General features: G+C 45.9%; 2 protein-coding genes across 12 annotated transcripts in view; one reads left to right on the forward strand and one right to left on the reverse strand.

Moving 5' to 3' along the window:
* Window positions 1–6,403, reverse strand: part of ANGEL1 (angel homolog 1) — a 39,372-nt gene extending 32,969 nt beyond the window's left edge. The window contains exon 1 of the mRNA XM_058739775.1: window positions 6,302–6,403. The gene's annotated coding sequence lies outside the window, so the exon portion shown is untranslated. The remainder of the gene's footprint in view (window positions 1–6,301) is intronic.
* A 401-nt stretch (window positions 6,404–6,804) lies between these two features.
* The window catches only part of LRRC74A (leucine rich repeat containing 74A), a 34,590-nt gene continuing 20,484 nt past the window's right edge, over window positions 6,805–20,910 (forward strand). The window contains exons 1-5 of one of the 11 annotated variants that reach the window (XM_058739783.1): window positions 6,947–7,295; window positions 9,295–9,423; window positions 12,110–12,282; window positions 15,075–15,182; window positions 16,184–16,280. In XM_058739783.1, coding sequence (XP_058595766.1) covers window positions 7,259–7,295; window positions 9,295–9,423; window positions 12,110–12,282; window positions 15,075–15,182; window positions 16,184–16,280 — 544 coding nt within the window. In that variant the 5' untranslated portion in view covers window positions 6,947–7,258. Of the gene's footprint in view, window positions 6,913–6,946; window positions 7,296–8,684; window positions 9,151–9,294; window positions 9,424–10,488; window positions 11,181–12,109; window positions 12,283–15,074; window positions 15,183–16,183; window positions 16,281–20,910 lie in introns of those variants that run through there. The other 10 variants (XM_058739781.1, XM_058739787.1, XM_058739780.1 and 7 more) reach the window with 10 other exon arrangements.

Here is a 20,910-nt window from a genome sequence, read left to right on the forward strand (position 1 = left end):
ATGGACATTTAGGCTCTTTCCATAATTTGGCTATTGTTGAAAGTGCTGCTATAAACATTGGGGTACAAGTGCCCCTATGTATCAGCACTCCTGTATCCCTTGGGTAAATTCCTAGCAGTGCTGTTGCTGGGTCATAGGGTAGATCTATTTTTAATTTTTTGAGGAACCTCCACACTGTTTTCCAGAGTGGCTGCACCAGTTTGCATTCCCACCAGCAGTGCAAGAGGAAAAGACCCCCTCATATTTGAAATCTCACTTGATTTACAACTATCATTGTTTTGAAAAGCCCTTGCATAAAATGGGATCTTTTTACATCTAATAATAATGGCATCTGTTTCTTTCTTTGGTTGTGCTTCCTAATTTTTAAAATATATTTGTTTATTTATTTTGAGGGGCAAAGAGGGGGGGAGAGAGAGAGAGAGAGAGAGAGAGAGAGAGAGAGAGAGAGAGAAAGAATCCTAAGCAGGCTCCATGCTGTCAGCACAGAGCCCACTGTGGGGCTCGATCCCATGAACCGTGAAATCATGACCCGAGCCAAAACCAAGAGTCGGTTGCCCAACTGACTGAGCTACCCAGGTGGCCATGTGCTTCCTCATCTTGCCTTCTAACATGGTTTCTGCCAACTTTCTTGGATTCTTTTCCCTCCATTCTTTCCTTGGAGAGCTGGAACCTTCATTATCTTATGATCTTATGCTAGTGGCTATCAAATACAATGGCAAACTTTTCCTTAAAGGACCAGATAGGAAATATTTTTGGCTTTGCAGGCCATGGATCTCTGTAGCAACTGCTTGACTTTGCGATGTGACTGCATGAAGGCAGCAACAGATATACCTAAATGAGTGATAGTGACTGTATTTTTAGAAAACTTTATTTACAAAACAAGCAGTGGTCCAGAGTTGGTCCTCTATATATACTCTACTATAGTTTGACAATTCTTGAAATATATCACCTGCACCCAGACCCTTCTAAACCATGAACAGCAGCTGTCCTGAATGGAGAACAACCTTGTCATGTTAAATTAACAGCAAGGGGGTCAGTGCAGAGAGGCAGCATGGGCTTTGCAGCCAGACTTCATCTATATCCCAGTTCTGCCACTTTTTAGCTGTGTGATCTTGGGCTACTTACTTAGCCTCTCTGTGCTCAGTTTCCTCCTCTGTAAAATGGTAATAAAAAATAGTATCTCAGGGTACCTGGGTGGCCCAGTTGGTTGAGCATCTGATTCCTGATTTTGGCTCAGGTCTGAGCCATGGGGTCAAGCCCCGCACCAGGATCTGTGCCAAGCCTTGGGGTTCTCTCTCTCCCTCTCTCTCTGCCCCTCCCCCCTCAAAATAAATAAATAAAAGTTTAAAAAATAGTATCTCATATGCCCCTCTCCCACTGGCACTCTGCCTCTCTTTCTCTCTCTCTCTCTCTCACAAAATAAACATTAAAAAAATTTTTAAACATAGTATCTCATAATAGCATAATAATAGACAATTTAAATGTAAACTCTACAGAACAGTGTGGTCACTTACAAGTGCCATATAAATGGTAGCTTATAGGATAGTAAAGGGTCCCTCTGCCATGTTCCCCACTAGTGGAAGTGTTGTAGCAATAAAATTGGCTATAAAGGAAGAAATTTTCATTCTGTTAGTAACTGGCCATACCTCACCCAGGGTGACATTCTCCTTGACTCATTCCAAGTCAAAATCACAGCTCCCCTCCTCCCCAGGGACTCTCTTTTGTCCCTGCTCTGTGGATTAACTGTAGAGTTAGTTTACCTGCCGCCCCCTAAATGCCTTACGCCTACCTCCAAGCGCCTCAGGGGCTCATCTCACAAATTAGTAGTTTAAAAGTCCAACATTTTGATTAGATGGAATGTAACATGCTGGTTATACAGTCTGAAATGCTAGCCCCACAAATAACACCAAAGGATACATATAGTCAACAGACTTTTGACGGTGGTAGAAAGGCAATTAAATGGAGAAAAAAACAACAAATGGTGATGGTTATACAACATTGTTAATGTGCTTAATGCCACTGAATTGTGTCCTTTAAAAGGGTTAAAACGATACATTTTATGTTACCATAAATTTTAGTGGATCCCAGACCTAAATGTAAACACTAAAACTGTAAAGCTTCTATGATGCAACACAGGAGGAAATCTACACGAACTTGGGGTGGGCAGAAAGTTTAGCTATGACCCCAAAAACATGATCCATAAAAGAAAAAAAATTGATAATTTTGATAAATTTTGAAAATGTTTTGATTATGGATTCTGAAAAATTATCAAAATTATTTGACTTTATCAAAATTGAAGTGTGTTCTCTGTGAAAGACACTGTTAAGGATAAGAAGCTAAACCACATTTCTGACAAAGGACTTCAGAATATATCAAGGACTCTCAAAACTCCATCGGAAAATAAACCACCCAACTTAAAATGGGCAAAACATCTGAACAAACGGTAAAGAAGATATATGAATGGCAAAAAAACCCAAAAACATAATCAAGTGTTAGCGAGAATGTCGAGCAACTGATCCTACCATATCTTCCTACTGAGAATTCAAATCGGTACACCCCCTTTGGATTTCGGGTAACAACATGGTGGTTTCAAGGTTAAACATACACCTGCTATATACACGTGACAATGCCACTCCTGGGTATTTAATACTCAAGAGGAATGAGATCTTACGTTCACACAAAAACCTGTATGTGATGGTTTATAGCTGCTTTGTTCATAATCACCAAGAAAGGGAAAAAATGAAGAGCTAGCAGGTGAATGGATAAGTGTGGGACATCCTACAGTGGAATATTACTCCGCAATAAAAAGGAACAACAAGTTACAGCTTCATGCAACAATAAGGATAAATCTTAAATGAAAGAAGCCACCCCCAAAACTACACATTGTATGATTTCATTTATATGACTCCGGAAAAGGTAAAACCATAATGTTGGAAATGGAACAATGATTGCTGGGGGTTAGGTTGGGGGAAGGGCTTAATCATAAAGGGGCAGCATGAGGGAAAGTTGGGGGTGATGGAAGTGTTTTGAGTGGAAGCATGGTAGTAAACACATGATTCTCTGCATTTGTTGAAACCTACAGAACCGTGCTGCACGAAGTGGATGTTGCTGTATGTAAATCAAGTAAAATCAACCAAGATAAGCGGGGAAAGATGAAACGCAGGCTGTGACAAGTGCACCTATGTTACAAATGCATCAAATAACCACAACGAAGGGGCTAGGAAGAAAGAGTAGACCTAGATAATTCGGGGGGCAGGGCAAGTGTCTTAACTGGATACATAAGGATGAACACACACTCACAAAAAACAAAAACCCCTACACAATAAATACTGTATTCTAGTTGGTAAATTTGTTTCCCCTGTTATGGTTTACCAATCCTGAAACTATTTTGTGTGTATACTAGAGATGAGCAAATAAGTAAATATATGGTAGAAAACGAGAGCCGGGTTTCTTGACGAGAAAGAAGTGACAAACACGCACTGGCGAAAGACATGAATGTCTCCTGTGGTGCTGGCTTACAAGCAGAGGTATTGGTGTATCCGGGGCTTTTGTTTCACATACATATAGATAGATGGGTATAGAAGTAAATACAGATGTGTGTTATACACAGGTCAGTACCCATACATACATGCTAGCACTCATTTCCTCACTCTACCCACTGAAAATGACGAGAAGCGGTAAGAACTTAACGGTGATGAGCATGCCAGCACCCACATCTAGGTTTTCACTCTCCTGGGAAAAGTGCTTGATGCCTGTGATATGAGCAAACAAATAAAAATGAAAGGCGGAGAGCATGTCAAACGGGCACCGGGGCCAGCCTGAATGAGCTCCCATAGCCAAAGTTGGAATGTGAACAGCAAAATAATGATAGTATTGTACTGTAACCCGAATAATAAAATAAGCATCCATGATCCCTATTAATATAAACAACCAAATAAATAAATGAGGTAAAGGGACCACTCTTTCTTACAAAATTCCAATTAACAAAGGTAGAAGGATGGTAGGAACAGAAAATCACCCTTAGAACACGACAATAGTACTTGTTGAGGCAAGATCTCAATAAAATCCATGGGTGCTGGGGTGCCTGGGTGGCTCAGTTGGTTAAGCATCCGACTCTTGATTTCGGCTCGGGTCATGATCTCACAGTTTCATGGGATGGGAGCCCCATGTCAGGCTCCACACTGTCTGCATGGAGCCTGCTTGGGATTCTCTCCCTCCTCTCTCTCTCTCTCTTTCTCTGCCCCTCCCCACCTCAAAATAAATAAGTAAACATTTTTTAAAATGTTTAAAATTTTTTTTAATTTTATGATATTAAAATTATTGAGCAAAAATTTTAAGCAGAAATAAGATATTTGCATAAAATATCTTCTCCAAAATATGTATTAATTACAAAGGGGGAAAGAACTTTACAGTAGATAAACCCAGCAGATACCACCCTGACCAAGAGATCGATGTGATACATATTGATATCATGTGTCCCTGATACACACTGAGAAGGGCACATCAACTTTGGCACCCTTCCCAGTAATCATGAGAAAACATCAGACAAGCGCAAATTGAGGGACATTACACAAAATATCTGACCAGTACTTTCTATAAGGGGTCAAGGTCATGAGAGACAAAGACTAAAGAAATGTCATATTTTGGGAGAGACGTGATAACACAGTGTGGGATCCTGGAACAAAGAATGGACATTAGTGAAAAAACTGATAAAATATAAAAATGGTCTGTAATGTAGTCAATAGCATTGTAGCACTGTTAATTCCTCAGTTTTGGTAATGTTTCTGTGCAAGATGTTAACACAAGGGAAAGCTGGATGAAGAGTATATGGGAACTCTACTATTATTGTAACTCTGCTATAATCCAAAATATTTCAAAATTAGAATTTGAATTAAAACAGGATATAATAATAATAAACTTTCAAAAGAAGTTGAAGGTATTACATTTCATGATTTCTTTTTTTTTTTTTTTTTTTTTTTTATTTATTTTTTTTTGGGACAGAGAGACACAGAGCATGAACGGGGGAGGGGCAGAGAGAGAGGGAGACACAGAATTGGAAACAGGCTCCAGGCTCCGAGCTGTCAGCACAGAGCCCGACGCGGGGCTCGAACTCACAGACGCGAGATCGTGACCTGGCTGAAGTCGGCCGCTTAACCGACTGCGCCACCCAGGCGCCCCTACATTTCATTTCTAAAAAGATACAAAATTTTTAAATTGTGGTTCCTGAACATTTTTATTTCTCCAGAATGAACTCTTCCCCAAATAAGTAAATAATTGCTGCCCATCATTATAAAGAGAAGCCCTGATTAAATCATGCTCCTGTTCAAAAATCTTCAGTGGCTTTCTATTGACTTTTCACTGCATTTGAATCTATTTATGAAATAGCTTGTGTTCCTTTTGCGCCTCTTTTTCCCACTACTCTTTGCACCCTATACTCCTCCAAACCCACCTTGGGCTCTGTTTCCTTCCTTTATTCTGCCTTCCTAGAAATGCCTTTTGCCAGGACTCTACTTGTCCAGAGCCCACAAATGCTCTGCAGCATGAAGAAACCTCACTTTCCCTTGAACTCCCAGCAAATCTCCCTCATGATCCTTATCAATTTCCAGTACTGCCTGGTGCCTCTGGCTGGTGGCTAGAGTGCTTTCCCCCAAATTTTCTAATTTGCCCTTGGGGCCTGAGACCACATGGTGCTGTTTAGGCAGAGCACCTAGAGTTTAGACCAGGATCTACATACTCTCCAGTCCCCATTTTTCTCCTTTAAGGACATTTTCTATCCTCTTCGCCAGCATGGCGTAGACCAGATGCCCAAAGAGTCTCCAGGACTCATGCTTACCAAATCATCGTGGGAGTTGACCAGTCCCCCTGGTCTATTTGGTGTTTCTTTCAAGGAACTACATGAGATGGGACCCCTAGACTGGTGTGGCCATGCTGATTTGGGGTGACTCCAATTCTTTATGTGAACAGGAGCTCTGCCAAAAATATTTGCCCACAACCCTCATACCCTAGGAGTAGCTGTGTCAATTTCTATCTTGTATCATACATGCCTTGAAGGGTCCAAGCCATAATCATGTCTGCATTCCCTCCCCACAGTGGTGCCTAGCATAGTGCCTTTTACATAATAGATGCTCTATAAATATTTTTCAGAACAAATGCCTGAAGGAATGAGTAACGTGTCAGATGCACATGTTTCTTTTGGTCCAAGCCTCTAACTATGTTCTCCCTACACAAATTCCCAGATGTTCCTCATTCTTCTGAGTGGCAAAGAGGGATTTCCGTGTCCCCAAGCCCTCCAGTCACTGACCTGACCGTTGATGTGCCGGAAGCTTATCAAGAAGGAACAAACACGCCTCCAGATTCTCTTGATAGTAAACTGCAAGTGAACTTCAACTCCAAGACATGTGAAAACAGCCAAGCGCGGGAATGATGGTTGAGTGGTTTCAAGTTAGGCAGCCCAGTAGTTTGGATTGAACAGTACTTCGGCTGCAACAAATTGTAGTGATAGAGCATATGTTTGTCGTGCTTTGCTTTTGATCTTCTGCTCCAACGTTGAGGATACTCTCCCAAGGGGGAAAGAAAAAAGGAATGAGAACAGGGTAGAAGAAAACGGACTTCACCCATCACTGAAATATTTCGTACCTGAAGCACAACCACCTTGAGAGAAGAACATTGTGGTGCGTCTTCACAGTCACCTGACTAAGGGGCTCGGGTTTGCTCCCGACTCAGAGGGAAACACCACCACCAAGAGCCCCCCCCCACAACACCTGCCCACTCACAGCCGAGCCCGGGCTCGGCCCCAGTGGACATATGAGGAAAGAGGACTGCCAGAGCCACCAAGAGGGCGGGAGGCTGGCTGTTGCCAGGTCCACCCGTGTGGATCACAATGGCTGCATGAGGTCATGGAATGTTGAAGAGGTGACATTAAAGTGGCTCTTAAGTCACAAAGTCGCAGGAGGGTGGGCATCCTTTTGACAGGGCTCCTGGGAATAGAGCCATACCACTCTCCCTGATGATCTCAGCAAGTAGCTGCTTCTCCCAGACAGAGTTGGGGTCAAATCCACGCATGTCCTCTTCCCACCAAAGCCCACTCTCTCCAGGCTTGCTGGGGAGGAAGAATAACTACAGCCCCCCTGGGATTTGTCTGTGTGAGGGCAGGGTGCACGAAGTTTGAGGCAGAAGTGAATGGACGGGTGTGCTTCTTAGGGAAGCGGCAGAAAGGTGACAAGAAGTGGACAGTGGCCCCCGAGAGGGCCCTGGCGCCATGGACAATGATGAACCTCTTGAGCCTGAGACAAAAGGTGAACAGGCATCCCATCTCTCACCACTCAGGCCCTTCTGGGCTGTCTCTATAACACCCAGTGATCACAGGGACCCTGAAGCCCCCTTCCCTCCTCACCCGGGATCCTCTAGAATTGGGATGATGTGTTACGTCAACTTGGCCTCAGGGCCTCCCAAACAGGGAATGAGACAGTTGGAGGCAATGCTATGCTGGAATTGGCTCGTACTAGCTCTGGCCAACTTTAATTTCCACTTTGTGAGCTGTCTGATGTCATGTTGGTAGTTTGAAATCAGCCATACTGGGAATATTGACCCCACCTGAATTGGCTAACTTTACAAATCAAGGATTTTTTTTTTTTTTCCAGAGAGCCCGTTGAACACATAATAGCATTCTACTGGTTGGATGGAATTCTAAAATTGTGTGTCTAATGAGATTATTGAGACTCAGAAAGTCATAACTTTTTGATGGCTGCATTTGATGGCTAAGCTGCTGTATATCTTCTAACTGCTGGGCCACTATTACTTCCACCCCTTATCACACAGACCTTGTCTTACAGTCTCGGAAATAATTCCTGGAGCTTGGTGTACGGAGAAGGACTAAGAAAACATCTGCATGAACTTATTAGGAAGCCCACCATCTGAGAACTTGGGTGGTTAAAGCTGGGGACCCCTGCCACAAATGCTCAGTCCACCCAAAGAGTAGATTGGCTACGTTTTGATGGGTTACCTGCTGGTACAGCATGGCTCCCCCAAACACTGCATCCTGTGGATGTGGGAGGAGTAGCTCTAGACTCCTGTGTGTGGCTTTCAGGAACTCATCCTAGTCCCAGATCAGTGGTCCAGCAGCAGAAAACTCAGGTCCAGCAAAGTATCGGGACTGCTATAAGAGAAGCTTAGGACATGTGTATTTAATCATAGCAATTAGTTTCAACCCCAGCAAGATTTTGCAAGCTCTTCCTTCTTTTTTGTTTTAATGTTTATTTATTTATTTTTTTTTTTTAATTTTTTTTTTTCCAACGTTTTTAATTTATTTTTGGGACAGAGAGAGACAGAGCATGAACGGGGGAGGGGCAGAGAGAGAGGGAGACACAGAATCGGAAACAGGCTCCAGGCTCCGAGCCGTCAGCCCAGAGCCTGACGCGGGGCTCGAACTCACGGACCGCGAGATCGTGACCTGGCTGAAGTCGGACGCTTAACCGACTGCGCCACCCAGGCGCCCCTAATGTTTATTTATTTTTGAGAGAGAGTGCAAGCAAGGGAGGGGCAGAGAGAGGGCAACAGAGGATCCCAAGCAGGCTCTGCGCTGACAGTAGTGAACCAGATGCGGGACTCAAACTCATGAACCGTGAGATTATGACTTGAGCCAAAGTCAGACGCTTAACCGACTGAGCCACCCAGGCGCCCCCCCCCCCCCCCCCCCGAGCTCTTCCTTCTTCATGATCCTAAAATAAATGTTGGATTGGAAGGAAGAGAAGCTAGGTCAAATTCTTAGGGATCAAGTTATCCTTCTTTCTCCTTGGGACTGCTTGTGTTCCCTTGCATTTTACGGATGTTCCAAGTCACCTGCTCTGCCCTGCCCCTCGCCTTCTGCAACATCGTTTGTGCCTGCCAATGAGGCAGCCTAGGCATCGGCACACACCCTCTCCCTGAAAGAGTAAAGCAGACCCTGAACCCCACCCAAGCCGACAAGAAGGAAAATAGTGGCAAAGAGCCAATCTCTGAGATGAGCCCAAAGCAGGGAATGAGCAGGGAGTCTGCAGAGGACATGAGGGGGTGTTTAGCACAAGACTCTACAGACGATCAGGCAGTGGCCCTGCGTCCAAGAGGGAGGGCTTGTAGAATGGAGTCCCTGACAGGACTGAATGCACACTGCAGGTCCTTGGCTGGTGGGGGGAGGTCCTCCAGGACCTAGCTGGCAAAGGAAGGGGGTGGGGGTGGGAGGAGAAGCCACAGGTAGACTTCACCTGAGAGGCCCTCAGGTTTCATTTCCAGAATCAAGGAGATGAGTTGTTCTTCTAGATGAACCTGAAACCGAGCCGGCAGCACAGAACAGTGACGAGACCTTCTACTGTGAGGCTGAGGCCTCTGTGGCTGTAGAAAAAGAGAAGCCAGGCGGGGAGAGCTCAGAAACAGACCTGGAGATCGAAGGTGACCGTGGGCGCTTAGTGGACGGGGTGGGGGTGCGCCTCCTTCCTCAGAAGCTGGAGACCTCAGCTGTCCCGGGTCGGCCGTGGCTCTGCCCAGTGGGCCACCCCACAGAAGGAACATGGCAGCAACCTCTGGGGCAGTCTTATGCCACGTCCTCTTCGAGGCTGGCCTGGCGGCAGCAGCTGCCCCGTGCTCATGGCCTACCTGCTGAGCAGAGTGGTCGCATCAGCTTGTTGAAAGTGGAACCAGTACTTACACAGGGATTTCCGGTTTTCTAAATGTTTCCACGTGTGGCATCTTATGTCCTCTTTGCAATAATCCCAGGAGGTTGTCATCATTACCCTCCTTTTAAAGAGGAGGAGACTAAGGCTTAAGGAGATTGTGTGAGTTGCCCAAGGCCACAGAGAGCTGCCAATGTTTGCTGATCCCCTGTTCACGCTGCTCTGCTGATCTGCCTTCGTGCTCGGTGTTGTGGGGGCCGCTGGACCGTCTGTGGCCCCTCTTGCAACCCGGTGACTTTTCTCTTTACTCATTAGAGTTCTTGGTTCCCCTACTTGAGAGTTTGCTCTGGACAAAGCCAAGTGTGCCCTGTGGGGGTGGGGAGGAAGAGGGCCGGCTGAGCTGCAGCAAAGACTGTTATTGCAAACAATGCCTCCACCCTCTTCGCCCTCTCCATTTCCCCAGGGAGGGAAGTGCCAAGAACACCTGTGAAGCAAGATGAGCACATTGCTCGCCCCACCTGAAAGGCCAGCCCGGAACTTCCAGGCTGAGGCTAGCCCATTGCCTTCGCCTCCTGTGTTCTGGCGGCTGGGTCAGTCCGTTCATACACCTCCCTACGGTGGCCAGCGTACAACTTCCCCTCCCCATATGCCTCCTCCCTGCCCCCGCCCTCATCTCGTTGCTTTTTCTGACTTCTTTTCCACGTCCAGGCTGCCGCTAGTGTGCTGATGTTGGTTTCAACCTGGACCTTTACCTGGTTGGGGGGGTGGCAGATAGAAACTGGATGTTTTGTCCCAGACTCCTGCTTCTGTCGCGTCTTCCCTCCACGCCCCCCCCCAGCTCCCCACAAGAGATAACACGGTTGCCAGCTGCCTCTAAAATATAACCATAGCGACTACAGCTAGAAAGGGTCAGCAGAGTGAAACAGAGCAGAATTAGTGTCGAGGACAAAGGTGGGGGTTACCTACCGCCTGCCTTGGCAAAGAAGAATCTCTACCGGCAGCTAGGCTGTGCTGGGGCAGAAACTCAGGGCCCAGCTGCTCCAGCAGCTGGTGCCCCCTGGTGCTGAGGAGCTGGGAATGTGGCCGGAGGACTTCTCTGAGCTGGCCTGAGACGTGAGCCCCCGGCGGAACAGCAAGCTGGCAGTGAGGCTACAGAAGAGGGAGAGAAGGCAGAAGTTGGGCACCTGCCACGTGCAGTTTTGCTTATGCGACAGCGGTCCTCACTTAGAGGCGATTTTGCACCCCAGGTGACATTTGGCAACCCCGGGGGGGGGGGGGGAGGGGGAGGGGATGCTACTGGCAACTCACTGGCAGAGGCCAGGAATCCTGCTAAATATCCTTCACCGCTCAAGACAGCCCCTTGCAACAGAGAATGACCCAACTCAAAATGTCAGCAGCACCGAGCTTGAGAGAGCCTACCCTACAACCATTCCAAAGAGAAGGCCAGTTAGAAGCTGTGCCTGCAGAGTGAGCCTCCTCGTAAAGTTGTCTGTTCACCAACAAAGCTCACGTTGTCTGCCTCGTAAAATGTCCGAGGTGGGTTGGCTAAAGGCCCTGGCATCCAAAGGGATCACAGATGCACACTTAGACCCCAGCTAGCCATGGGAGGCCCAGCTGTTGAAGGGACCCACTTAATGAGGACACAGCTGTGAGGGCATATGGAATCCAGGGAGGCCCATTGACCACGAGCCAGACCCATCTAAAGTCCAAGGAACAAAGGCCCCAAGAGCTTGGAACGGAGAGATAAAGTCCCCAATTCTGGTAGCTGGTGTTAGCACTGATGAGCTGTGTGTGATTTGCGGCTAGATTTGTCATTGGTAAAGTAGACACAATAGTCCTTTTTGTCAGGAAAAATGACATACAAGTCTTTGAAAGAGGAGTATCAATTCAAATACAACTTTGTTTCTACGTGATTTGGGGAGGTCTTTCCATCTTGCAGTGATTTGCCACCTTGAGAAGCCCACTCAGTCCCACTAGGGGTTTTGAAGGTTGGAACCTCTCTAAATCTTTAGTAAAGCTTTATTCGTGGCTCTCAGTTCAATAGTGGTAGTGAAACTGAAACAAATAGGGTTCCTTCAGCCGTCACAAATCAGCTTTTGGTTTGGCCTTTCAGAGCCATCCCAAGGTGGACAAGAGAGCTGGCCTTTATGCATCCTTGATAATCAGTCCTGGATGTGGCAACACGGGAAGGTGTGGGCATGCTGCTCCCTCTCCTGGGAAGGCTTGGGGCCTAAAACCAGGGGCCTTATCTCTTACTCAGAGGGAGATTTGGGGCTTTCTGGAGTTTGGGTCTCCCTCTCCCGCCTCTGGCCGTCTTCTGATTAGAGCTGCCCTCCACCACACACACCCACAGGGACATCCTCAGGCAGAGGGGACACCGGGCAGAAGCACACTCGGCCCAGGGTTAGAGGAGAAATGAGGCAAAGGTGGAAGAAAAACCCCACTTCCTCCATTTTTTTGTGTAGATACGGAGAAACTTTTCACCACCGGACAAAGGGAGCTGTACCTGGAGGCCTGCAAACTGGTGGGTGTAGTGCCCGTCTCCTACTTTATCCGGAACATGGAGGAGTCCTACGTGAACCTCAACCACCATGGGCTGGGACCCAGTGGTACCAAGGCTATTGCCATAGCCCTGGTGGTGAGCATGCTAATGGGGGCCCTTGATGATGGGTAGAGGTGGGGGTTGACAGAGTAGTGGGCTCAAGACTCAGAGAGACCCCCCCATGGGATCCTAAATTGCAAGCTTTATGCCCGCCCTGCCCTAGGCTCTGCTTGACTGCCAGTCGATTTACGTAATAGGCATGGATGCCCCACTGGCTCCTGGGAAGGGGGCTGCTAGGGACCTTGGCTTTGGAAGTCTATGCTCTTTCTGATTCAGGAAGCAAAGGCAGCAGCCACAGGTAAGTGGCTCGGCTTGTCACTAATGCTGGTGCATGATACAAAATGCCAGCCTGGATCTCAATTCCAAAGCTCACCTTTACTATAAAGGTGTTCACTACTGAGCTGTTCTATTCAAAGTTTGCCTTTTGCAATGTTGCAATTCTTTTTTTTTTTTTTAAATAGTGCAGCCACTTTCTTTTTTTGTTTGTTTAATGTTTATTTATTTTTGAGACAGAGAGAGACAGAGCATGAACGGGGGAGGGTCAGAGAGAGAGGGAGACACAGAATCGGAAGCAGGCTCCAGGCTCTGAGCTGTCAGCACAGAGCCTGACGTGGGGCTCGAACTCACGGACCGTGAGATCATGACCTGAGCCGAAGTCGGATGCCTAACCGACTGAGCCACCCAGGCGCCCCATTTTGCAATGTTGCAATTCTTAAAAGATCACACTGTAGAATAAACTCATGTTTTCCCATAGGAATAATGTCCTCTCTCTCTCTCTCTCTTTCTCTCTCTCTCTCTCTCTCAGCCTGGCATGAGCAACCAAGGACTTGACCTTGAATTCGTCATAGCCTTATATAATTATAATTGATTGTATACAAACCAGCTTCCATCCCAGAAAAACAGATCATGTAACAACTGTATGTCAGCACAACACTGCCTGTTCATTTAGGACGGTAAAGAGAAAGTTTGATTTAAAAAAAAAAAAAAAGCACTCATTCATTTTGGGAAATATCATAGCATTTGCATTTGGCACATGCCCATTAAGAGGCCACGTGAAATGTGAGATTGTGCTGCTTTCTGGAGGAGGGAGGAAAGAAGGGAAGAGCACAGAAAGAACAAAGGCATCTTGAAATTTATTGAGTGTTGAAAGACTGATTAATGAGGTGTTAGGAATGCACCATTACGGCATGAGTTTCACGGACAATGCAATTCTCTCGGGACTTGGGCTGCTTGTCTCTTAGCACCAACAGTTTCTGTTTGGGGGGAGTTTCTTTTTCCCTGATTCTCTGTGTCACTAATTTGACAATTAATCACTGTGACATGCTGGGGGACTGAACTGTTATTTGTCTTTTTGTACTGGTTAACTTTGCACATGTTGTGTTTCCCTGGCTCGGCTTGAAAGCACGCTGATGGCAGCGCTCATATCTCATGCTTCCCGTCCATCTCTCACCTGCCTGCCTCGACGCCCTCGTGCTTGGCGGGGTGCAGGGATGTCCTCCGCTCATCCTTGTTTCTCCAGAAACTGGCACAAAGAGGAACCAGCGGCCACTGGCCTGTGTGACGTGAATGTGGACAGGCCTGGTGCGGGCTCTGCCCACTGCCCCACACACTGCGCTGGTCCCCAGGGTGACATGCAGCTGGTCGTCCAGCCCCCGATGCTGGGCACTGACTGACACCTGGCCCCCTGAGCCTTGACCCTTGCCTCTGCACACAATGTAATTTTGCCCACCTCGGAGAGCTGAGGCCAGAAGGCACTTGGTGAAGGCCCTGGGTGGACTGTTAGGCACTGTGTTATCCGAGCCGTCACATTTGCCCTTTGCTGGGGGGGGGGGGGGGGGGGGGGGGGTGCGGCTAGGACTCCTTCCCGGTGGCTGCCTCTCCCGCCGCTTGGTGCACTTTGAGAATACCCAAATCCAAAGATGTGTCTATTCTTCATACCTTTCTGCACCGGAACTGAGGTGGGGAAGGGAAGAATAACAGTCCTGACTAGAGCTGACCCCGGGCCCTCATGCTGCACGTTGCTTCCTCTCACCTTGCTGCCTGTAGGAGTGCTGACTAGCTTGGATATGGATACTTAAGACTGAAACCCAGGTCCTTCTGAACAGCCTTGGGACAACGTCCTGACTGAAAGAAAGTACCAGATAAGCCAGAGCCTAAACTAGAAGAAAGACCTGTGAAAGAAACAGGCACAGTAAATGCCTTATGTTTAAATAATTTTTTAAAGGCATCAACTTCTCCTTAATGTCAGAGTAGGTCACGGCTTCTCTCCTCCCTGAGAAAGAGCTACAGTCTGTTTAGCTCATCCCTGTGCCCCACACTTTTTTGGGATTTCATTGTTTTTTTTACTTAAAAATTTTTTTTTAATCTTTATTATCTTTGAGAGAGAGACAGAGTACGAGCGGGGGAGGGGCAGAGAGAGAGGGAGACACAGAATCTGAAGCAGCCTCCAGGCTCCACACTGTCAGCCCAGAGCCCGATGTGGGGCTCAAACTCACGAACCCTGAGATCATGACCTGAGCCGAAGTTGGAGGCTTGACTGACTGAGCCACCCGGGGCGCCCCAGGATTTCATCGTTTTAATGTCCCCTTTCGAAATTCCCCTGCAGAGCCCCCTTTGGTGGAGGTGCCCAGAATAAGCATATTGTGCTAGCAAAACTCAGCGGGATGGATCATCCCTGTGCTTTCTCCAGAATTGCTAGCCCGCCTCTCCGTACCCTCTGAAAAGGCTGGGACGGTCAAGAGCGAGGACGGGATCTGGGAAAGGGCAGGGAACTGACTAGGTCGCCGACTACCTCTGTCTTTCTCCCCCTCCTCTTGTGGCGGCTGAAGTCCAACACGAGTGTTGTCACCCTGGAGCTGGCAGACAACTGGATCATGGAGGAGGGCACCTTGAGCCTGGTGCAGATGCTGCAAGAAAACTACTACCTGCAAGACTTGGTACTGTGCTCTGCTCTGCCGATCCCTACCATCTGGGCTCTCGGAACACACCCGACACGGGCCGGGGGCCCCTGCCCGAGCCCTGGCCAGCCTCCGGCTTTCTGCAGCCTGGAGGCCCTCTCCTCCAGATGTGACTCCCCAGAGGAGGGCCACACATCCGAGGCTGGCCGCGGGGAGGGTTGCGAGGGGAGCTGTGTTCCCTGTGGTCCCAGGAACCCTAAGAAACCAATTCTGTCTGCACCTTATAAGCCCTTATTTGTGCAGAGTCACTCTAAAGTGAACTTAAAGACACGAAATACTTTCATCAAACACAATGTGCCTGGAGATAGATGATGGTGATAGTTGCAAACCAGGTGAATACACTTGAGACCACGGAGCTATACCCTTAAAAACAGCTAAGATGGTAAATGTTGTGTTATGTCTATTTTTACCACACACACACACACACACACACACACAAAAGGGAAAAAGAGAGGGGAGAAACAATTAAGATAATAATGGCTGGTTTACATGAACGTCCCTCCCACTCGCCTGAAAGGAATGTGTCCATTTGTATCCCTGGGTGTCCCCAGCAGACTCATTCATGCTTCACCAATCAATGAATGGAATTTATAACGATGAATTACTCGAAGCTAATTTTTCAATTGCTTTACGTCGAACTGTCTAAACAAAGCTCCCTTGGATTTCAAAAAATAAATGTACAGTGTGCTTATCTAAAGTGCTAGAGCTAAACTGGAGAGGTGGGGAGTCACCAAAGCCAACTTCAGAAAAACTGAGACCAGTGGGAGGGGCCCCCCAGCCAGGCATTAGGAGGGCTGAGTTCCCATGGTCCTCTGCTCCTTTGCTCTTCCCAATCCATCCTGCCCCTCCTCTCCTGCCCCTCTCCCCACCCAGCCCTACTCCCTGGTGCAGGCCTCAAGTAAGGCTCACGCTGGCACCATTCGTTAGTAAGGGCCCTTGGGTGGGATTTTTACACACATGAATGTGTTCTTGCCTTTTAGAATATTTCCAACAATGATCTTGGCTTGAAGGGGGCCAGCACCATCTCAGAATTTCTTCAGAGAAATACCTCTTCGCTCTTGAACCTCCAGCTTTCAGGTGAGCCCACGGAAGAGGTGGGAGAGGACAAAGGGATGAAAAGAAGAGAAGGGGAAGGGCAGGGAGAATCCAGGGTCTAAGTGAGCCAGACCAGGCCCCTCCGAGTTCTGAGATCAGAAAACTGTGTCCACACCCGCTAAACCCTCCCAGTCATCCTTTCCCCCTCCCCATGGCCACACTGGCTTGCTGGCTTTCCCAAACAAGAAACTTCTGATTCACTCAGCAGCACACCTGCTTCTGCTTGAAAGTCTCTACCCCAGATAACTGCATGGCTCACTCTGTTGCTTTATCCGTGCTCCTGCTCAAATGTCATCTCCTGAGGGGGGCTTCCCTCCCCTCCCCTCCATCACCATCACTATCCTGTTTCCATTACTTGTTTTTTCTTAACAGCATTTATTGCCCCCTGGCCCCTTATTGTACACTCACTTTTTAATTAGTCTGTTATCTGTCTCTCACAGAAAAAAAAAAATTCACTTGAGAACCCAGGTTTGTGGTTTGAGTTTATACTGTCTTCAGGGTCCTGGAACCCCTAAGACATTAACCTAAGTCGTCCTATACTGGTAATACCCTGGGGCATGCAACAGACACAAACAGAAAACCTCATTGGAGGAATGACCCTTGACCCAGGCTGCAGGCTGCTTGGGATTCCCACAGATAAAGCTCCAATGAAGATGGGCTCAGAGTCCAAAATTGCAAAACAAGGAAACAAAACACCATGAGAGCAGTCAGATTCTAACAAGCGGCAGCATCAGACCGTCAAGGACTACAGAAAATAGAATTATCAGAAATAAACTGTACATTTGGTGACCATATAATTTATCTTCCAACTGCATAAAAGCACTATTAATTAACTAAAACTGCAAGCAAACAGATATCTTGACCCCAACGATAAACTATGTTCTTAATATGATTAAGAACATAAAAATAAAAACACACAAGAACAAAACACTATTTTTTAAAAGACCTCCCCAAAATAGAATTTCTGGAAATGGAAAGTATATAATCATCCAAACTAGAGACTCAATGGATACATTTAACAGCAAATTAGAATCAGGTGAATAAAATTAATGACCTTGAAAATCCTTTGCAGTACAGAAAGATAAAGATAGGGGGTGCCTGGGTGGCTCAGTCGGTTAAGTGACTTCGGCTCAGGTCATGATCTCTCAGCTCGTGAGTTCAAGCCCCGTGTTGGGCTCTGCGCTGACAGCTCAGAGCCTGGAGCCTGCTTCGGATTCTGTGTCTCCCTCTCTCTCTGCCCCTAACCCACTCGCATTCTGTCTCTTGTCTCTCTCAAAAATAAATAAACGTTAAAAAAAATTTTTTTTAAGATACAGAGGACATAAAAGATAAAAAAATATATAAAAGGATGAGGGACTCCTGGCTGGCTCAGATGGTGGACCATGTGACTCTTGATCTTGGGGTGGTGACTTTGAGCCCCACATTGGATGCAGAGATTACTTAAAAATAAAATCTTTTAAAAATTATATTAAAAGATTTTATTTTTAAGTAATCTCTGCATCTATCTATATCTATATATAGATATCTATAGATATCTATATCTATATCTATATCTATATATATATATATATAGAGAGAGAGAGAGAGAGAGAGAGAGAGAGACCCAACAGAGCTCATTGGAGTTCCAGAAGAAGAGAATGGATGAGCAGTGATATCTAAGCAAACAATAGCTGACATGTCCTGAATTGCTGAATTCTCAGATGCAGGAATCCTCGTGAGTCCTTCATAAGGTAAATAAAAAGAAATCCACCCCTGAATATATCATAGAAAAAACATCTAAAATAAAAAGATCTTAAAAGTATCCAGAGAGAAAATGCAAAAATAGAGTTTGTGTAATTTTTAATATAAATGTTATGACATATCAGGTTCTCTTCTCCAATTTCCTCTTTTTCACTCTAAATATATCTTCTATTTCTATGACATAGAAAATAGATTTATCTCATTCTCTGGAACAGCTGGATAGTATTCCATGGGATGGATATAGCATAGTTTATCTAACCTCTCTCCATTTGTGTGTGTATGGAAGGGGCACATTTCCAGTTTTTCAATCTTTCAAATACTTTTTAAAGAACTTTCTTGTACATGCAACTTTTGGACATATGTTCTAGTATTTCTAGATAGACACCCAAGAGCAAAATTACGGAATATAAAAAGATACACCTATTTTTCTGAAGTTGAGAAAGAATTTCCAAATCTCCCCTCAAGAAGACCGTGCCAGGGGCGCCTAGCTGCCTCAGTCAGGAGAGTGTGTGACTCTTGATCTCAGGGTTGTGAGTTTGAGCCCCACGTTGGGTGTAGAGATAACTTTTAAAAATGGCCTAGGGGCGCCTGGGTGGCTCAGTCAGTTACACATCTGACTCTTGATTTCGGCTCAGGTCATGATCTCGTGTTTCGTGGGATGGAGCCCTGCATGAGGCTCTGTGCTGATAGCAAAGAGCCTGCTTGGGAGACTCTCTCCCTTTCTCTCTCTCTCTCTCTCTCTCTGCCCCTCCCCTGCTCAACCTTTTTCTCAAAATAAATAAACATTTGAAAAAAAAAAAAAAAGAAGATGGTACCAGGTTACAGTTCTACAATGAACTGTTTTCTGTTTCCCTGTACTACGTCCATTTTGGCTATCAGCAAGTTATCTGTGAATCAGAATGATTAAATGTGTGGATGTTGAGGTCAGCGCTTGGGTCCAAATTTCAAGCACTGGGTTTACCTCTGTTTCTTCAAGTCTTTTTTTATCTTCCTCAATAAAGTCCTATGCTTTCATTCCATTAGAAATCCTGCACATTTCATATCAGGTCCAAGTGTTTTATCATTTTATTCCTGTGTGAACAGAATGTTTTTTCTATCATATATTCTAAGTGGTTATTACTGATATGTCTGGCAGCTGTTAATTTCTGTACGTTGATCCTATGTCCAGTGACTTTATTGAATTATCTTATTAGTTCTAACATTCTGTCAGTTAATTTTCTTGGATTATTTAGGCAGGTGATCATGTCTGTAAATTATGGGAGTTTTGTCTCTTCTTTCCAATATCTGCAGCTCCTAATGATTTTTCTAGTCGCATTGGCTAACACCTCTAATATAACATTAAATAATACAGAAAGCTCTGTAAAAATACAAATTACCCAGCCCTATCCTAGACTGCTGAATCAGAATCTTGAAAGGGAGGGGTTTGGGAATCTGTATTTTATCAGACTTCCCAAATGACTCTGTTACTGCCAGCTCCGTACTATTTGTAACCACTGATGTAAACACAACAATTTGAATAGCTAATAACCTAATTTTACACATTGACTAGCTTATTGTCTCGTTTTATTACACTGGTACAAATGCAACCAAGAAGCATTTGTGTCTAGGTGGACTCATTCATTCATTCAGGAAACATTTACTGAGCACCTATCATGTGCCAGGCACTATTTAGGTGCTAGAGATACAAAGATTATTAAGGGTTTAAAGAAGAAATTTGGGGATAAGTCTCTATATCACTTATTTCCCAGAAATCGCATATATTTTCCAGAAATCTTTTATATATATATTTTTAACGTTTATTTATTTTTGCGACAGAGAGAGACAGAGCATGAATGGGGAAGGGGCAGAGAGAGAGGGAGACACAGAATCGGAAACAGGCTCCAGGCTCTGAGCTGTCAGCACAGAGCCCGACGCGGGGCTCGAACTCACGGACCGCGAGATCATGACCCGAGCCAAAGTCGGCCGCTTAACCGACTGAGCCACCCAGGCGCCCCTCCAGAAATCTTTTAAACTATTCAGCAGGGCTGGGGTGAGAGCAAGATGAGGAAGGCACACACCTCGATCACAGAACTCAAGGGGCTCAAAAAAGTCAGTAACTAAGTAAATAATATCCTGTTGCAATATTTGTCAAAGTCAAAAATAATGCGAAAAATGCCTGTGGTGAACAAAATATCCACACTTTAAATATAAAATAGGATCCAACAGGGACAGGTTATTGGTGAGGTGAGTGAGGCCTAACCATTCAAGTACAGGGTCAGATCCTGCCTTTATGTAAAATTTAAAAATTTTGAGGGGCGCCTGGGTGGCTCAGTCAGTTACGCATCTGACTCTTGATTTCACCTCAGGTCATGATCTCACGGTTAGTGGCTTTGAGCCCCCACGTTGGCGGGCTCTGTGCTGGTAGCTCAGAGCCTGCATGGGATTCTTTCTCTAAGAAGAATTTTAAAAAATTACAATTTTTAAAAATTAAAAAAATACAATTTTGTTCATCATAGATGTCTTGCATTACTTTTGACTTTTACAAATATTAAGACGTTACTCCCTGTGATTACGGAGCTTAGATTTTGCACACAGAGGGAGTGCCTCATTTGTGCCTCTCTGGTCATGGCCCTGCCGCTGGATTCGTATTTTTAATAATGTTACAGAATTTAGGCGCTAAGCTAGGGGTTGATGCTGCCAGTGGGGGCACAAGGCATGCTGGACTGACTTCTGGAACTCCCCGAGCTATCATGGCAGAGAAAGGAAGGAATGTTAAAGGGGATGGCAAATAGTTGCCCTCTTTTCTCTTGTTTTCTTCTGTGTCCATATATTTGCTTTAAGCACTTGCCACCTTTCCTGTGGCTGATGGTTGCAAAGGGGAGAGACTGGCAGG

Source organism: Neofelis nebulosa, chromosome 7 (genome assembly GCF_028018385.1).
Source record: "Neofelis nebulosa isolate mNeoNeb1 chromosome 7, mNeoNeb1.pri, whole genome shotgun sequence".
In the NCBI taxonomy this organism is placed as follows: domain Eukaryota; kingdom Metazoa; phylum Chordata; class Mammalia; order Carnivora; family Felidae; genus Neofelis; species Neofelis nebulosa.